General features: G+C 37.2%; 1 protein-coding gene across 1 annotated transcript in view; it reads left to right on the top strand.

Annotated features, from left to right (window-relative positions):
- The window catches only part of SCCPDH (saccharopine dehydrogenase (putative)), a 41,033-nt gene that overhangs the window by 10,967 nt on the left and 13,350 nt on the right, over nt 1–16,716 (top strand). Inside the window, 5 exon segments of the mRNA XM_030868507.3 lie at nt 1,546–1,595; nt 7,767–7,897; nt 8,562–8,679; nt 10,943–11,062; nt 11,151–11,207. Coding sequence (XP_030724367.2) covers nt 1,546–1,595; nt 7,767–7,897; nt 8,562–8,679; nt 10,943–11,062; nt 11,151–11,207 — 476 coding nt within the window.

The raw sequence follows: 16,716 nt of genomic DNA, 5'->3' as shown, positions 1-16,716 counted from the left end.
GAAGGGCATGAATTGAACATCTTTAAAATATTTATTTAGTCTTCAACCCATGGATTTGGTATATTTCCATTTATTAAAAAACGTACTAAAAAAATCTCCATTTACTGAAAAAGTTTAGAGTATTTTTATGGTGGTCCTACGTGTTTCTTATTGAGGTTATTCTTAAATATTTAATAGTTGTTATTCTGAATAGGTCCTTTTTTATTTTTAAGGGAGAAATATTACTTTAAGATTTATTTTAGAACTTTTTTTCAGTCACTGAAACCTAGGAGTCAGCATTTAACAAATACCCCAGCTAATTGTTGATTCAGGTGGCTCACATTTCATTACATACTGCCTTAGGCGATACATGTTCTTTCTGTGCACAGGGTCAGATCAAAGAGCCATGTATCCAGGCCACTTTCTCTTAACTCTCAGAATCCTCTCCAGTGAGTTAGAATTTAATGATCTATTCTTGGTTTTTGACAGTGTTAGATAAGTGATATTTATGTGGCTTTAGTTCTTTTCTGCTGTAACATCATTGTAGATGGTGTGGTTATTTGTTACCTTGCTCATTGTCAACTTTCTAAGGCCCCATGCTTTAATTTTCTCTTGGAATTAAAACTAGGAATACTGTCTCTTAACAAATTGGTATATTTTATCAGATTTTGAGAATTAGCTAGCCCGTTATGTTTTTCTTTTGTCTTACTGCTCTCGATAAGCTCAAAGATTAATTAAATACTTAACCACTATACGTATGTATTAGTCCTCATGGTTAATATAATTGATTTCTCCCCTTTTTTCTGGCCTTGGTTTTCTACTTTGTTTTTACTCATTATATTTTTATTTCATTTAAATAGCCTTACTTTAAGTATTTAATAAGCCATCACAAAGGCCCATTTTGGTAAGGTTTCTGTATATTCATTTTAAGTCACTACTAATGAGTCTTCTTGAAAGCTTTCATATTGGAAAATAGAATAATTCCCATAGATGTAGTTGTTTTTTTTTTTTTTTTTTTTTTTGCTGTACGCGGGCCTCTCACTGTTGCGGCCTCTCCCGTTGCGGAGCACAGGCTCCGGACGCGCAGGCTCAGCAGCCATCGCTCACGGGCCCAGCCGCTCCGCGGCATGTGGGATCTTTCCAGACCGGGGCACAAACCTGTGTCCCCTGCATCGGCAGGCGGACTCTCAACCACTGCGCCACCAGGGAAGCCCATAGATGTAGTTTTGAGAACTGATGGCCTTCCAGAATCAGTGAGCTAAATTGTTGCCTTATTGGAAGAGATTTTTTGCAATGTCAGTTTGAATACTAGAAAAGATTTTGTGAGTACCAGCAGTTAATTTATACTAAACTACTATTTTTCTGATAATTTATCTGGCTTTAGCTTCTCCTTAAATCTGTTTACAATAACCTAATAATACTGTTATAGCACAGATTTTCCTGATTATATCAGCTGTAGGCCTAATAAAAATGTTCCCTAAATGAATAGGAATAGCTTATTATTACTTATCCTGGGTTAATAGATTTTTATTTGATTTTACTTTTACCATTTTCCTTCTCTTTTAGGTACATTGACGGCTGTGGAAAGTTTCCTGACTATACATTCAGGACCTGAGGTTAGTTTTTGTTTGTCACGTGTTTTCTTTGTTAATATTAAAAACATTTTGGAAATGATACTTGCCTGTTAAAAAGCTTTCAATTAATTAAATTGTATATACAGTTGTAATTTTTAGTGTATGAAAGTCACTGTTTAATTTTAAAAAGTAAAGATTGCTGTGAGTTATTTTGACTTAAAATAGAATTTGTTTAAAACTGCACAGTTCATTATTAGAATGAGTTACCATCATCCTAACACTAAAGATCTATCATTGTTATGTGATGAATGTTGTCAGCCTAGAAAATTATCACCTTAGTGCAAATCAGTGCATTTTTATTATGTGCCTAATTTGGAGTTAGGTGTTCTTGTGGCCATACAAGAAATGTATAATGTAAATGTAATCTTACTGAATTTATGGTCTATTTGGGAGCATAAGATAGTTGCATTTCTGGGAAAGAACCATGTTTTGTGGTAGTAGTTTTACTGCCAGTAGTGTCTAACACAATTCTCTGTCTATACTTGAGGCTTCATAAGTATTTATTCTCTTTAAAAAATATTCAGTATTTCACATATTGTGTAATACAAGTATATATAGTAGTGCAAGATAGTGTGACACATAAATGAACAACATGCAGACCCTTAAAGGGAATAATTTAGACGAGCAAGAGACAAAAATTGTTATTAAAGAGGTCAGATGAAATACTATAGGATTCTGAGAATGGGGAGTTACATCTAGCCGGGAGGCCAGAGATCAAGGACTTTTTGGAGAAGTTGGGATATGGAATTTTAAAGGTTGGTGCTGAGGAGATGTGGATAAGGGAGAGAGGAAATAGTTTAATAAAGATGTAACTGTGGGATGGAGTGGAGCATGTTTAAGTAATGGTTTTATTTGTCTGGATTGTAGGTTCAGATGAATAAACATGAAGAACTATATAAAACTTGCTAAAATTTGTGGTTACAGATAATATCCACTAGAGTATCAGAATAAAGGGAAGTGACAGTGGGCCTGAGTAATTTGGGAATGCCTCATAGAAGTCTTATTAAGTTGAACCTTGAAAAGTGAATAGCATTTGGAAGGTGAGAGGCAGCAACCTAAACAAAGGCTCAGAAATGAGAAAGAAGGACATGCTTGGAGCTCTGGGGAACATGAGTTAGAAAGCCAACTCAACCTGGTTTAAACCAACAAAACAGAAAGGAATTTATTGATTCATGTAACCAAACATCTGCAAGTAAACAGTATGGCTGGATCTGGATGTTCAAATGGTATTATCGGAACTCATTTTTTTCTCTTCCTCTTCCTGTCTCTGCCTTACTCCTGTGCTCCTCAGTGTAGGCTCTCACAATCGGGGAGTTGGGGGGAAGGTACTGGCAGCCCCAGGTATGCATTGTCCATAAGGTTCATGATTTCCCAGGAACAGCTAGCAGAGTTTGAATATTCAAAGATGGGGAAGATTAGTCAAGTATTGGGTCATTTGGTCATTCTTGAGCCAAACAGTGTGACCTGGGGTAATGGAGTAATAAGGTTGCCCAGGCCTGGGTCATGGGCCTCTGGAGAGGGAATCATAGGGCCAAGCCCTTCTCAACAACAACGTAACAAACTTCCAATAGGAAAGAGAGTGTTGTAAGCAGAACATAGGGTAGGGGAATTAAGAATTCCCTGCAGGAAATTAGTGCAGGACTGACAAAAAACAGATGTCCACTACAGGGAGATAGTGAGAAAACAGAGCTAGAAAAGAGGCTTCTTTTGTTTATTGACATGCGGGAGGTCAATGAGTGGAGCAAGTTTTTTTTTTTTTTTTTTTTTTTTTGCGGTAAGCGGGCCTCTCACTGTTGTGGCCTCTCCCCTTGCGGAGCACAGGCTCCGGACGCGCAGACTCAACAGCCATGGCTCACGGGCCCAGCCGCTCCGCCGCATGTGGGATCTTCCCGGACTGCGGCACGAACCCGTGTCCCCTGCATCAGCAGGCGGACTCTCAACCACTGCGCCACCAGGGAAGCCCAAGAGGCTTCTTTTGAAAGAGGAGCAGGAGATGATCTATAACAGGAGATGAGAGTTGTGTCTCCTTCATATGGTTGCTATGAGGATTAAATTAGTCAATGAATATAAATCAGAACAGTGGTTGGCACTTTACAATCACTCAATAAATGTTATTAAGTCCTATTATTATAAGGACTCAAAGTTGGGGCTTAATCAGGACGAGACATTTGAAAACATCGAAATCAATGCAGCTCCTTCTCATTCCCCTTAAAGCAAAATACAGAGCCTTAATTTCACAAGGATGGACAGAGGTAACTGCCTTGATTCTATGCATCCCTTGGCACAGGATTGTTCTCCTCCTACTCCTTATCCTACTTTTCCCCTTAAGCTTTGTTACTTTACATAAAAAATTGAATCTTAGACTATGTATTAGACCATAAAGCAAGACTCAAAAGAATTTCAGAGAGTTGGAATCATATACTCAAGGACAGTGCTGTCCAGTAAATCTTCCCTCAGTGATGAAGGTGTTCCATATATGCTATATAATGGCTCCCATACCAGATAGTGCAGCTCCAGAGCAGGGTCAGCCCATGGCCTACTTTTATATGGCTGTAAGCTAAGAATAATTTTAACATATTTAAAGAGCTATAATAAAAAAAAAAATACGCAGCAGAGACCAGATGTGGCCTGCACAGCCTAAAATATTTAGTTTGACCTTTTACAGAAATAGTTTGCCAACCCCCGTTCTAGAGTATGTTTTAGACTATAATGAAATTATACTAGAAATCAGTGAAGAGATAATAAGAATTCAATGTCTTCACTTCTTATAGGTTGTTAGGATTTTCTGTATACTCTTAAGTCCGTTTTGGTAGTTTGTGTCTGCATTAGTTTCTTAGGACTCCTGTAATAAAGTACCACAAACTGGGTTGCTTAAACAAGGGAAACATTGTTCTCACAGTTCTGGAGGCTAGAAGTCCATGATTAAGATGTTGGCAGGGTTTCTTCTGAGGGCTGTGAGGGAGAATCTGTTCCATGTTTCTCTCCTAGCTTCTGGTGGTTTGCTTGCAATCTTTGGTGTTCCTTTGTTGTAGATGCATCACTCAGACCGCTCTTCCATCTTCATATGTGTGTGTGTCCAAGTTTCTCCTTTTTATAAGGACACCAGTGGTTTGGGGTTGGGGGCCCACTTCCTCCAATATGTATGACCTCAGCTTAACTAGTGACATCTACAACAACCCTCCTTACAAATAAGGTTACATTCTGAGGTACCGGGGGTTAGGCCTTCTACATATAAATTTGGGGTGGGTACAAAATTTAACCCGTAACAGTGTCTTTCTAGGAATTTGTCCATTTCATCTAGGTTGTTTAATTTGTTGGCATACAGTTGTTCATAGTATTCCCTTATACTCTTTTTTATTTCTGAAAGGTTGGTAATGCCCCTTCTTTCATTCCTGATTTTAATAATTTGAGTTCTCTCTCTCTCTCTTTCTTTTTCTTTCTCTCTCTGTCAACCTAGCTAAAGGTTTTTCATTTTGGTTGATTTCTTCAAAGAACCACCTTTTGGTTTCATTGATTTTCTCTATTGTTTTTCTATTCTCTGTTTCATTTATTTCCACTCTAGTCTTTATTGTTGCTGGATACAACAGTAATATAAAAATCAGTTGCACTTCTGTATACCAGCCACAGTTAGAAAATGAATTTTTTAAAATGAGACCATTTATAGTAGCATTAAAAAATCAAGTACTTAAGAATAAGGGATATAAAATGTACAATATTTCTGTGAAGAAAACTATAAAATGTTATTGAGTGACCTTAAAGAAGACAAATAAATGGAAGAATCCACCATATTCATGGATTGGAAGGCTCAATTTTGTTAAAATGTCAGTTTTCCTTAAATTAATTTATAATCCCATATAATTCCAATCAAAATCGCAAACAGGTTTTTTTTTTGCTTGCTTGTTTTGTTTTAGTATGCAATTTGACAAACTAATTCTAAAATGTATATGGAAATGCAGAGGGTCAAGAATAACCAACACTTTCTTAAAGGAGAATAAGGATGTTCTTGAATATCAAGACATTATTAAGTCAGAGTGTTACATTGGCAGGGAGATATCAATAGGCCAGCAGATTAGGATAAAGAACTCAGAGTAGTTTGTGCATATATGAGCACTTGATTTATGGTAAAGGGTCTTTTTCGGGAGATGATGGGTGTGGGGAAACAATGAAATTGGACTCATACTTTGCACTGTGTACAAAAATCAAGTTTCGGTGGGTTATAGACCTAAATGCATAAGGCTAAACAGTAAGCTTTTAGAAGATGAATATTTCATGGCCTCAAGGTCAGGAATGGTTTCTTTTTTTCCAGAAATATATTTTATTTTGTTAATTTATTTTTATTGAGGTATAATTGACATATAACATTGTACTATTCAGGTGTACAACATAATTCAATATTTGTTTATATTACAAATGATCACCACTAGTTAGCATCCATCACCATACTTAAGTTTTTTTTCTTGTGATGAGAACTTGTATTTATTTTTTTTGAAGTAACTTTTCTTTATTTGGAATCTGATTATCAGCAGCTCTTTATATGTTTATATTTTAAGCATATAAACAATTTTTAAAAATTTATTTATCGTTGGCTGTGTTGGGTCTTTGTTGCTGCATGCGGGCTTTCTCTAGTTGTGTCGAGCAGGGGCTACTCTTCGTTGCAGTGCGTGGGCTTCTCATTGCGGTGGCTTCTTTTGTTGAGGAGCACGGGCTCTAGGCGCATGGGCTTCAGTAGTGTGGCACACAGACTCAGTAGTTGTGGCTCACGGACTCTAGAGCACAGGCTCAGTAGTTTTGGTGCACGGGCTTAGTTGCTCCACGGCATGTGGAATCTTCCCAGACCAGGGATTGAATCCGTGTCCCCTGCATTGGCAGGCAGATTCTTAACCACTGCACTACCAGGGAAGTCCTAAGAACTTTTAAAATCATCTTTCCTGGCAAATTTCTAATTTTCTATATAATACAAACTATAGTCACCATGTTGTACAGGGAACAAATGACTGCTTGCAAAAGACACGGAAGGCATTAAATATAAAAAAAAAAGTGGAATACATTTAAAATTTTAAATTGAGTATGTCTTTTTATATCACAAGACACCATTAAGAAAATGGAAGGTCAACAGCAGAGTAGGAGGTCCTTCTAACACATGATGAATCCTAACATCACAATTTTGAGCAAAAGAAGCCAAACTCAAGGAATATACATTATATGGTTCCATTTCTGTAAAATTTAGAAACGGGCAAAACTCACTGCACTGTTTAGAAATGAATACTTAGGTGGTAAAACTCTTAAAGAAGCAAGGAGTTTTCTTGATTACCACAAAGGCAGGACAGAAGGAGGGCCTTCTGGGTTTACATAGATGTTAGCTTCATAATTACATTAAATTATACTTTTATGTCTTGTGCACTTTTCTTCCTATTTTTCAACAAAATAAAAGGTTTTTAAAATGGAATGTAATTTTTGCCTTTTTGATGGCTTATTTGTATGAGAAGATACTCTTAACGTTTTTAAAAAAACTGTTTTCTCCTGATTTTTGGAAATCTTTGCAAGTAGGTCAAATTGGCTAGGTGCAGACTGAGGATAGTTTCACAAATCAAACTCTTAAGACTTTTAGCTCTGATTTAGTTTTAACAAACAGAAGAAATTAATCTGTACCAGAATAGAAATTAGGTTGGTGTCTCTTTACCTTTCAGTTTCATCAAAGCTGTTATATGAAAACCTGAATCTTCTGATGGTTTTAGTGTTTCTATTTTTCTGCTTAAAGCAATCAGTGATAAATAGTTGAGTGAAAATGATGACATGAAACTTATTAAAAAGAGCATAAATAATGGTAGGAGGAAAGAAGAAAGGGCATATGTTTGTAAATATATAATATATAAATAGGGTATAAATAGTGAATGTGATCAAACTAATGAGTTTTACTACTGCCTAGCCAGTCATAAAAATTTATCTCAAGATTATTAAATAAGGGATTATGCCTTGCTCAAATAGAGGTGAAATGTTCTTTGTATCAATTATAAATTACTTGGTTTTACATTTTAGTACTTATCCCTTAAGACATGTTTCTTTTAATATTTTAATTTTATTGGAGTATAGTTAATTTACAATATTGTGTCAGTTCTAAGACAAGTTGCTTTAACTCCTGAATTATTTTGTTAGGGGTTGTGCACTCATGATGGTACCTGGAAGTCAGCGGTTTATGGTTTTGGAGATCAGAGTAATTTGAAGAAACTACGAAATGAGTCCAATTTGAAGCCTGTCCCAATTGTTGGTCCAAAATTGAAAAGAAGGTATATTATCTCAAAATCTATTCTTCAGTTTATCTAACCATATTGTTGTTTATCTGACTGTTAATAACATATGCTACTAAGAAAAGCCTGGAGACTTTTATAGTGAGTTCAGGATTGTTTTCAAAGATAAATAAAATATAATTAATATGTTACCCTAAGTTTAAGTACTTCATATATAATAATACATTTGGATTCTGGGAAAATTCTGGAAAAAATCAGTTTTATGACTCTTCACTATCAATATCAAAATTAAACATCAATTAAATTTCATGCTGTAAAAATGTGATGATCTTATGTATATTAATCAACCTATTAATTAGTATTTATATGTGAGAACTCTAAACTCAGAGTTTGGCTGTTGAAATGAGTGTTCTTCTTATCATTATCTAGGGAAATTGATGGGGTATAAAACATGGTTAAACTATATGTGTTAAGTGCCCATGGTGTGAAGAATACTACATTGTTCCAACTTGTCACTTGTTTGGGTGCAGGTGTAGAGAACAAAGGACAAATACTGAAGTAAATTTTAATTAAGAGCAGATCTGCCATCTTTACTGTTATTATTAATTGCCTCAAGAAGAGTTAAGGTTTTTATTCAGAAATTTACCAGTTATAGTTGTGGTCACTGTAAATGGAGAAGATACAACATGCTTCTGTCTTGCAGGTGGCCAATTTCTTACTGCAGAGAACTCAACAGTTATTCCATTCCTTTCTTGGGAGCAGATGTGTCTGTTGTGAAGCGGACTCAGCGTTACTTGCACGAAAATTTACAGCAATCACCTGTAAGCGTATATGATTTATTTTTTAATAAAGAGTATTCTATGTTTGTTTCAGTTCCCCTATCATTTTAATGTAGGATTTTTATGTTTATAAAGCAAAAAATGAAAGAGCTAAAATAGTGCATGTTTCAGTTTCTGGAAGCATAAAGAATTAGTAGTGTAGAACATTTTGCATTTTATGGGGGTGGTAATAGCCTTCTCCCATAATTCAACTCTGACCTTCTGAATACCTTTTTAATGTAACACAATAGCAGCAAGTTCAATATAGGAAATCCTGGTATCATAAATACCCAACAGTCCTGTTGCGAGTTTCAGCTGCTAGAATACTCTTTCTGTTGCTTATGGAGGTGTCTAGGTTCTTCTCTCTTATCTCCTTGCTACCTCTAGAGAACTATCCTACTCCATTTGGTGAGGGAAGTAATTATTCCCACTGCTGAGACTTGAAGAGGAAACTGTGTCAAGTTTAAAAAAAAAACAAAAAACGAGAGTATTTTCTTATAGAAGAGATTGTAAGTGGAGTGTACACTCTATAATGTATAATTGTTAAACTCAGGTATATTGTTATGGACTTTTTATATATAGATTATGTGGACTTTTGTGTTCAAGTAGGGGGAGCTAATTACCTTTTGCAACAATTTTTTTTTAAACATCTTTATTGGAGTATAATTGCTTTACAATGGTGTGTTAGCTTCTACTGTATAACAAAGTGAATCAGCTATACATATACATATATCCCCATATCTCCTCCCTCTTGCTTTTCCCTCCCACCCTCCCTATCCCACCCTTCTAGGTGGACACAAAGCACCGAGCTGATCTCCCTGTGCTACGCGGCTTCTTCCTACTAGCTGTTTGTTTTACGTTTGGTAGTGTGTATAGCTCCATGCCACTCTCTCACTTTGTCCCAGTTTACCCTTCCCCCTCCTCGTGTCCTCATGTCCATTCTCTACGTCTGCGTCTTTATTCCTGTCCTGCCCCTAGGTTCTTCAGAACCCTTTTTTTTTGGATTCCATATATATGTGTTAGCATACAGTGTTTGTTTTTCTCTTTCTGACTTACTTCATTCTGTATGACAGACTCTAGGTCCATCCACCTCTCTACAAATAACTCAATTTTGTTTCTTTTTATGGCTGAGTAATATTCCATTGTATATATGTGCCACATCTTCTTTATCCATTCATCTGTTGATGGGCATTTAGGTTGATTCCATGTCCTGGCTATTGTAAATAGAGCTGCAGTGAACATTGTGGTACATGACTACTTTTGAATTATGGTTTTCTCAGGATATATGCCCAGTAGTGGGATTGTTGGGTCATATGGTAGTTCTATTTTTATTTTTTTAAGGGACCTCCATACTATTCTCCATAGTGGCTGTATCAATTTGCATTCCCACCAACAGTGCAAGAGGGTTCCCTTTTCTCCACACCCTCTCCAGCATATATTGTTTGTAGTGTTTTTGTTTTGTTTTGTTTTGTTTTTTTGCAGTACGCGGGCCTCTCACTGTTGTGGCCTCTCCCGTTGCGGAGCACATGCTCCAGACTCCAGACGTGCAGGCTTAGCGGCCATGGCTCACGGGCCTAGCTGCTCTGTGGCATGTGGGATCTTCCCGGACCGGGGCATGAACCCGTGTCCCCTGCATCGGCAGGCGGACTCTCAACTACTGCGCCACTAGGGAAGCCCATGTTTGTAGATTTTTTGGTGATGGCCATTCTGACCGGTGTGAGGTGATACCTCATTGTAGTTTTGATTTGCATTTCTCTAATGATTAGTGATGTTGAGCATCCTTTCATGTGTTTGTTGGCAATCTGTATATCTTCTTTGGAAAATGTCTATTTACGCCTTCTGCCCATTTTAATAATTTCTTTTAAAAAATGTCCTCCCTGGGGGCTTCCCTGGTGGCACAGTGGTTGAGAGTCCGCCTGCCGATGCAGGGGACATGGGTTCGTGCCCCGGTCCGGGAAGATCCCACATGCCGCGGAGCGGCTGGGCCCGTGAGCCATGGCTGCTAAGCCTGCGCGTCCAGAGCCTGTGCTCCTCAACGAGAGAGGCCACAACAGTGAGAGGCCTGCGTACCTCGAAAAAAAAAAAAAAAAGTCTTCCCAGTGTCTGATTTCTGGACAAGCTTTTGGAACATAACACATTCATAAAATGGAAACTGCTTTTGTTTGATATTTATGACTATAGAGTAAGTTATTAGTAGCTAACATTCTTGTATTACTTGGTCTAAGAAAGTAGGGAGTAACATCCTGACTTTATATTCTTCATCTAGGTTCAGTATGCTGCTTATGTAACTGTGGGAGGTGTCACCTCTGTTATTAAGCTGATGTTTGCTGGACTTTTCTTTTTATTCTTTGTGAAGTTTGGCATTGGAAGGCAACTCCTCATAAAAGTAAGTAATATTTCTATGAAATTAGACCTTAGAAGTATTTTCCATGAAGTTTTGAAAATATCACTAAAGGTTTTTTTTTTTCCTTTAGTTCCCATGGCTCTTCTCCTTTGGTTATTTTTCAAAACAAGGTCCAACACAAAAACAGGTAACTCTTTCCTTTGTATCCAGGTCTCTAAAATAATATTTTTCTTTATTTCATTTTTACTTTTCCTCAGTATAGTGAAAATAACAGCTAAGACCTGATGAAGCACTTACTGTGGTTCAGACACTCTTTTATATTCTTTACATAAATTAGATTACTCAGTCTTTTTGAACACTCCTTGAGGTGTTATCTCCATTTTACAAATGAGGAAAATGAGTCACAGAGAGGCTAAGAAACTTGCCAAAGTCCTATAGTGAGTGAATGGCCAAGTTAGGATGAGAACCCAGCTATCTGGCTCCAGAAATTATATTCTCTTTACTTCATAGAGATTTCAAATATTTTTACTCTTCAATTTTTCTCCTTCATTATCTCCTCCTTTTTTACGTCTTCTCTCCCCCTCCTCCAAGCTTCCCTTCCCTTTCCTCTTTCATACACCCTGGATCCCCATGGTAGATAAGTTGAATTACCATCTGTCCGGTATCCTCAATATAACTGCTTCAGGCACTTCAGATTTCATGTGTAAAAGCTAAACTTATTTCCACTGAACCCTCTTCTTCCTTCTGTGTTTCCCATCTCAGTTGGTGGCACTGTCATCTGCCCAGTCCTGAACGTAGGCATCATTCTAGATTTTTCTCCAAATCCATCATAACTACCTTAGTTCAGGCTCTTATCCCTCTTCTCTTCTCTCTCTCTCTCTCTCTCTCTTCCTTCTAATTGTGGTAAAATACACATGACAAAATTCCCCATCTTAACCATTTTTAAGTGCTCAGTGGTATCAAGTACTTTCATATTATTATACAGCCATCACCACCATCCATTTCCAGAATTGTTTTCATCTTGCAAAACTGAAACTCTATACCCATTAGAAAATAACTCTCCTTTCCCCTTTTTCCCCAGTTCCTAGCAAACACAATTCTACTTTGTGTCTATGAGTTTGACCACACTAGAACATCATGAGTGGAATCATGCAGAATTTGTCCTTCTGTGATCAGCTTATTTTACATAGGATAATGTCCTCAGAGTTCATCCATGTTGTAGCATGTGTCAGAATTTCCTTTCTTTTGAGGCCAAATAATATTCCATTGTATATAGGCTTGTTTCTCAGTATCTTCAGAGGATTGGTTCCAGGATGCCCCACAGGTACCAAAATCCATGATGCTCAAGTCCCTTATATAAAATAGCATAGTATTTGCATATAACTTATAGACATTGTCCTGTATACTTTAAATCATCTATAGATTACTTTATAATACCTATGTAAATACTACATAAATAATTGTAAATGGTATGTTAATAGTTGGTGGCATAAGGCAAATTCAAGTTTTGCTCTTTGGAAATTTCTGGAAGTTTTTTCCCAAATAATTTGGATTTGACATTGGATGAGTGTGGACACAGAAATCATGAATATGGAGGGCTGATTGTATATACCATATTTTGCTTATCCATTCATCTGTCCATAGACACTTGGGTTACTTCTATTTTTGTCTATTTTGAATAATGCCTTTATGAAATTGGGTGTGCAGATATCTCTTCAAGACCCTTCTTTCAGTTCTTTTGGGTATATTACCAGAAATTCAATTTTTGGATCCTGTGGTAATTCTAGTTTTAAATTTTTTAGGAACCAACAAACTATTTTCCGCTGTAGCTGCACCATTTTACATTCCCACCAACTGTGCACAAAGGTTCTAATTTCTCCATATCCTTACCAACACTTGCTATTTCCTTTTTTTTTTTTTATAGTAGCCATCCTAATAGTTGTGAGGTGATCTCTCATTATGGTTTTGATTTGCAGTTCCCTAAATGATTAGTGATGTTGAACTTCTTTCCATGTGCTGCTTATTGGCTTATTTGTATATCTTCTTTAGAGAAATGTCTATTCTTGTCATTTGCCCATTTTTGTGCTGTATTGTTGAGTTCGAGGAGCTCTGTGTATATTCTGTATATTAATCCCTTATCAGATATGTGATTTGCAAATATTTTCTCCCAGTCTGTGGGGTTGTCTTTTCACTGTTAATAGTGCAGGCCCTTATCTTTCAGCTGAACTGTTCATAGCCTTCCTATGATTTCTTTCTAATTCATCTTCCCACTGCTGTATAAGAAATCTATGATGCAAATCTGACTGTCTTCCCAAGGATGGTTCAACATATGCAAATCAATCAGTGTGATACACCACATTAACAAAAGAGAAGACAAAAATCATAGGATCATCTCAATAGACGCAGAAAAAGCATTTGATAAAATTCAACATCCATTCATGATAAAAACTCTCACCAAAGTGGGTATAGAGGAAACATATCTCAACATAATAAAAGCCATTTACCACAAACGCATAGCCAACATAAAACTCAACAGTGAAAAGCTGAAAGCCTTCTCACCAAATTCAGGAACAAGACAGATGATGCCCACTCTCATCACTTCTGTTCAACATTGTATTGGAAGTCCTAGCCACTGCAGTCGGACAAGAAGAAGAAATAAAAGATATCCAAATTGGAAGGGAAGAGGTAAAATTGCAGATGACATGATACCCTATATAGGGAACCCTAAAGACTCCACACAAAAACTATTGGAACTAATAAATGAATTCAGCAAGGTAACAGGATACAAGATTAATATACAGAAATCTGTTGCAGTCCTTTACACTAACAATGAAATATCAGAAAGAAAAAGTAAAAAAAAAATCCTGTTTAAAATCTCAAAAAAAAAAAAAACTAGGAATAAACTTAACCAAAGTGGTGAAAGACCTATATGATGAAAACTGTAAAACATTGATAAAGGAAATTGAAGATGATTCAAAGAAATGGAAAGATAGCCCATGCTCTTGGACTAGAAGAATTAATATTGTTAAAATGGCCATACTATCCAAAGAAATCTACAGATTTAATGTCATCCCTATCAAATTACCCATGACATTTTTAACAGAACTGGAACGAATAATCCTAAAATTAATATGGAACCACAGAACTGCCAAAGCAATCCTGAGGAAAAAGAACAAAGCTGGAGGCATAACCCTTCTAGACTTCAGACAATACTACAAAGCTATCATAATGAAAACAGCATGGTATTGGCACAAAAACAGGTCAATGGAACAGAATAGAGAGCCCAGAAATAAAACCACACACCTATAGGCAATTAATCTTTGACAAAAGAGGCAAGAATATACAATGGAGAAAAGACAGTCTCTTCAGCAGGTGGTGTTGGGAAAGCTGGACAACTTCATGTGTCAATGAAATTAGAACACTCCCTCACACCATATACAAAAATAAAATGGTTTAAAGACCTAAATATAAGACACGATACCATAAAACTTCTACAGGAGAACCTGGGCAAAGCATTCTTGGACATAAATCATAGCAATATTTTCTTAGATCTGTATTCCAAGGCAAAAGAAATAAAAGCAAAAGTAAACAAATGGGACCTAATTAAACTTAAAACCTTTTGCACTGCAAAACAAACCATCAGCAAAATGAAAGGACAACCTACGGACTGGGAGAAAACATTTGCAAACAATGCAGCCAAACGGGTTAATGTCCAAAATATACAAACAGTTCATACAACTCAATATTAAAAAAAATCCAATTAAAAAATGATCAGAGGGCTTCCCTGGTGGCGCAGTGGTTGAGGGTCCGCCTGCCGATGCAGGGGATGCAGGTTCGTGCCCCGGTCCAGGAGGATCCCACATGCCGTGGAGCGGCTGCACCCGTGAGCCATGGCCGCTGAGCCTGCGCGTCCAGAGCCTGTGCTCCGCAGCGGGAGAGGCCACAACAGTGAGAGGCCCGTGTACCGCAAAAAAAAAAAAAAAAAAATGGTCAGAAGATCTAAATAGACATTTCTCCAATGAAGACATACATGTGGCCAAGAAGCACATGAAAAGATGCTCAACATCACTAATTATTAGAGAAATGACAAAACCACAATGAGCTATCACCTCACACCAGTCAGAATGGCTATCATCATAAAGTCTACAAATAATAAATGCTGGAGGGGGTGTGGAGGAAAGAGAAGCCTTCTACACTGTTGGTGGGAATGTAAATTGGTACAGCCACTATGGAAAACAGTATGGAGATTCCTTAAAAAACTAAAAATAGAGCTACCATATGATCCAGCAATCCCACTCCTGGGCATATATCCAGAAAAGAGGAAAACTCTAATTCAGAAAGATAAATCCACCCCAATGTACATAGCAGCACTATTTACAATAGCCAAGACATGGAAACAACCCAAGTACCCGTCAACAGACAATTGGTTTGAGGAGATGTGGTGTATATTACTCAGACATAAAAAAAGAATGAAATATTGCCGTTTGCATCAAGGTGGATGGACCTAGAGAATACCATACTAAGTGAAGTAAGAGGAAGACAAATATTATATGATATCACTTATATGTGGAGTCTAAAAATTGATACAAATGAATCTATATACAAAACAGAAACATTCTCAGAGATAGAAAACAAATTTATGGTTACCAAAGGGGAAAGGGCGAATAAATTAGGAGAAGGGGATTAACAGCTACAAACTACTATACATAAAATAGGTAAGCAACATGGATTTACTATATAACACAAGGAACTATGTTCAATATCTTGTAATAACGTATAATGGAAAATAATGTGAAAAAATATATATACACCCGTATAACTAAATCACTTTGCTGTACACCTGAAACTAACAATACTGTAAATCAACTATACTTCAATAAACAATAAAATCTGACCCTGTTATCACCTTCTTTAAAATACTTCCCTGGCTTATTGCTTTGACAATGACTCTTACAGCTGGGACTTTATATATCAGAATCACCCAGTGAGATTTTTTCAAATACATGTTTTGACCCTGGCATCTGGACATTCTGATTCAGTAGGTGTGGAGTGGGGCCTCGAAGGATAGGTCAGTGGTTCTCAGCTTTGGGAGAGAGCCCAAAACAAATGACCAGAGATGCGGGTTTGATTGGTGTGGAATGTGGCCTGGGCACTGGGCTTTTTGAAAACTCCCCAGTAATGTTAATGCACTGCCAAGGTTGTGAATCACTGATGTGGAGGTAGGAAGGTTCTGGGTGATGTTTGGGTTATTTTGGTCCACACTCCTAGAGCACCAGTGACTGAAGTCCATCTCTGCAGATGTGAGGGCCTTCATGAGCTAGCCCTGGATAGCAGATAGGCTTTTTTTTTTTTTTATACCAACTCTGATTAATTGGTAGTAGCATCCTAGAGACTGTTGAAAATTGTCTCATACTGAATGTGTCATGCCTGAGAGGGTTACAATCAGATAGCATGTGTGCCTCAGGCAGGGGAGGAGACAAGTACAGCCTGTGTGTCTGACTTTGTTCACACCCTGTTCCTCTTCAGTTGTATGTTCTAGCCATGTTAGACTGCGATCCACCATGCTACTGCATCCCTTCTCGACTTTTTCCCCCGAAAGGGGTTCTTGAGTTAAAAATTAGAAACCACTGGTGTAGGAGCAGTGTAAGTGTGAAAAGAAGGAAGAGCTTACAATGGTCCTGATTCCAGTGCTGAAA

Source organism: Globicephala melas, chromosome 1 (genome assembly GCF_963455315.2).
Source record: "Globicephala melas chromosome 1, mGloMel1.2, whole genome shotgun sequence".
Taxonomy (NCBI): Eukaryota; Metazoa; Chordata; class Mammalia; order Artiodactyla; family Delphinidae; genus Globicephala; species Globicephala melas.
Note: the sequence above shows the minus strand (reverse complement) of the source record. Positions and strands in the feature narration are given on the sequence as shown.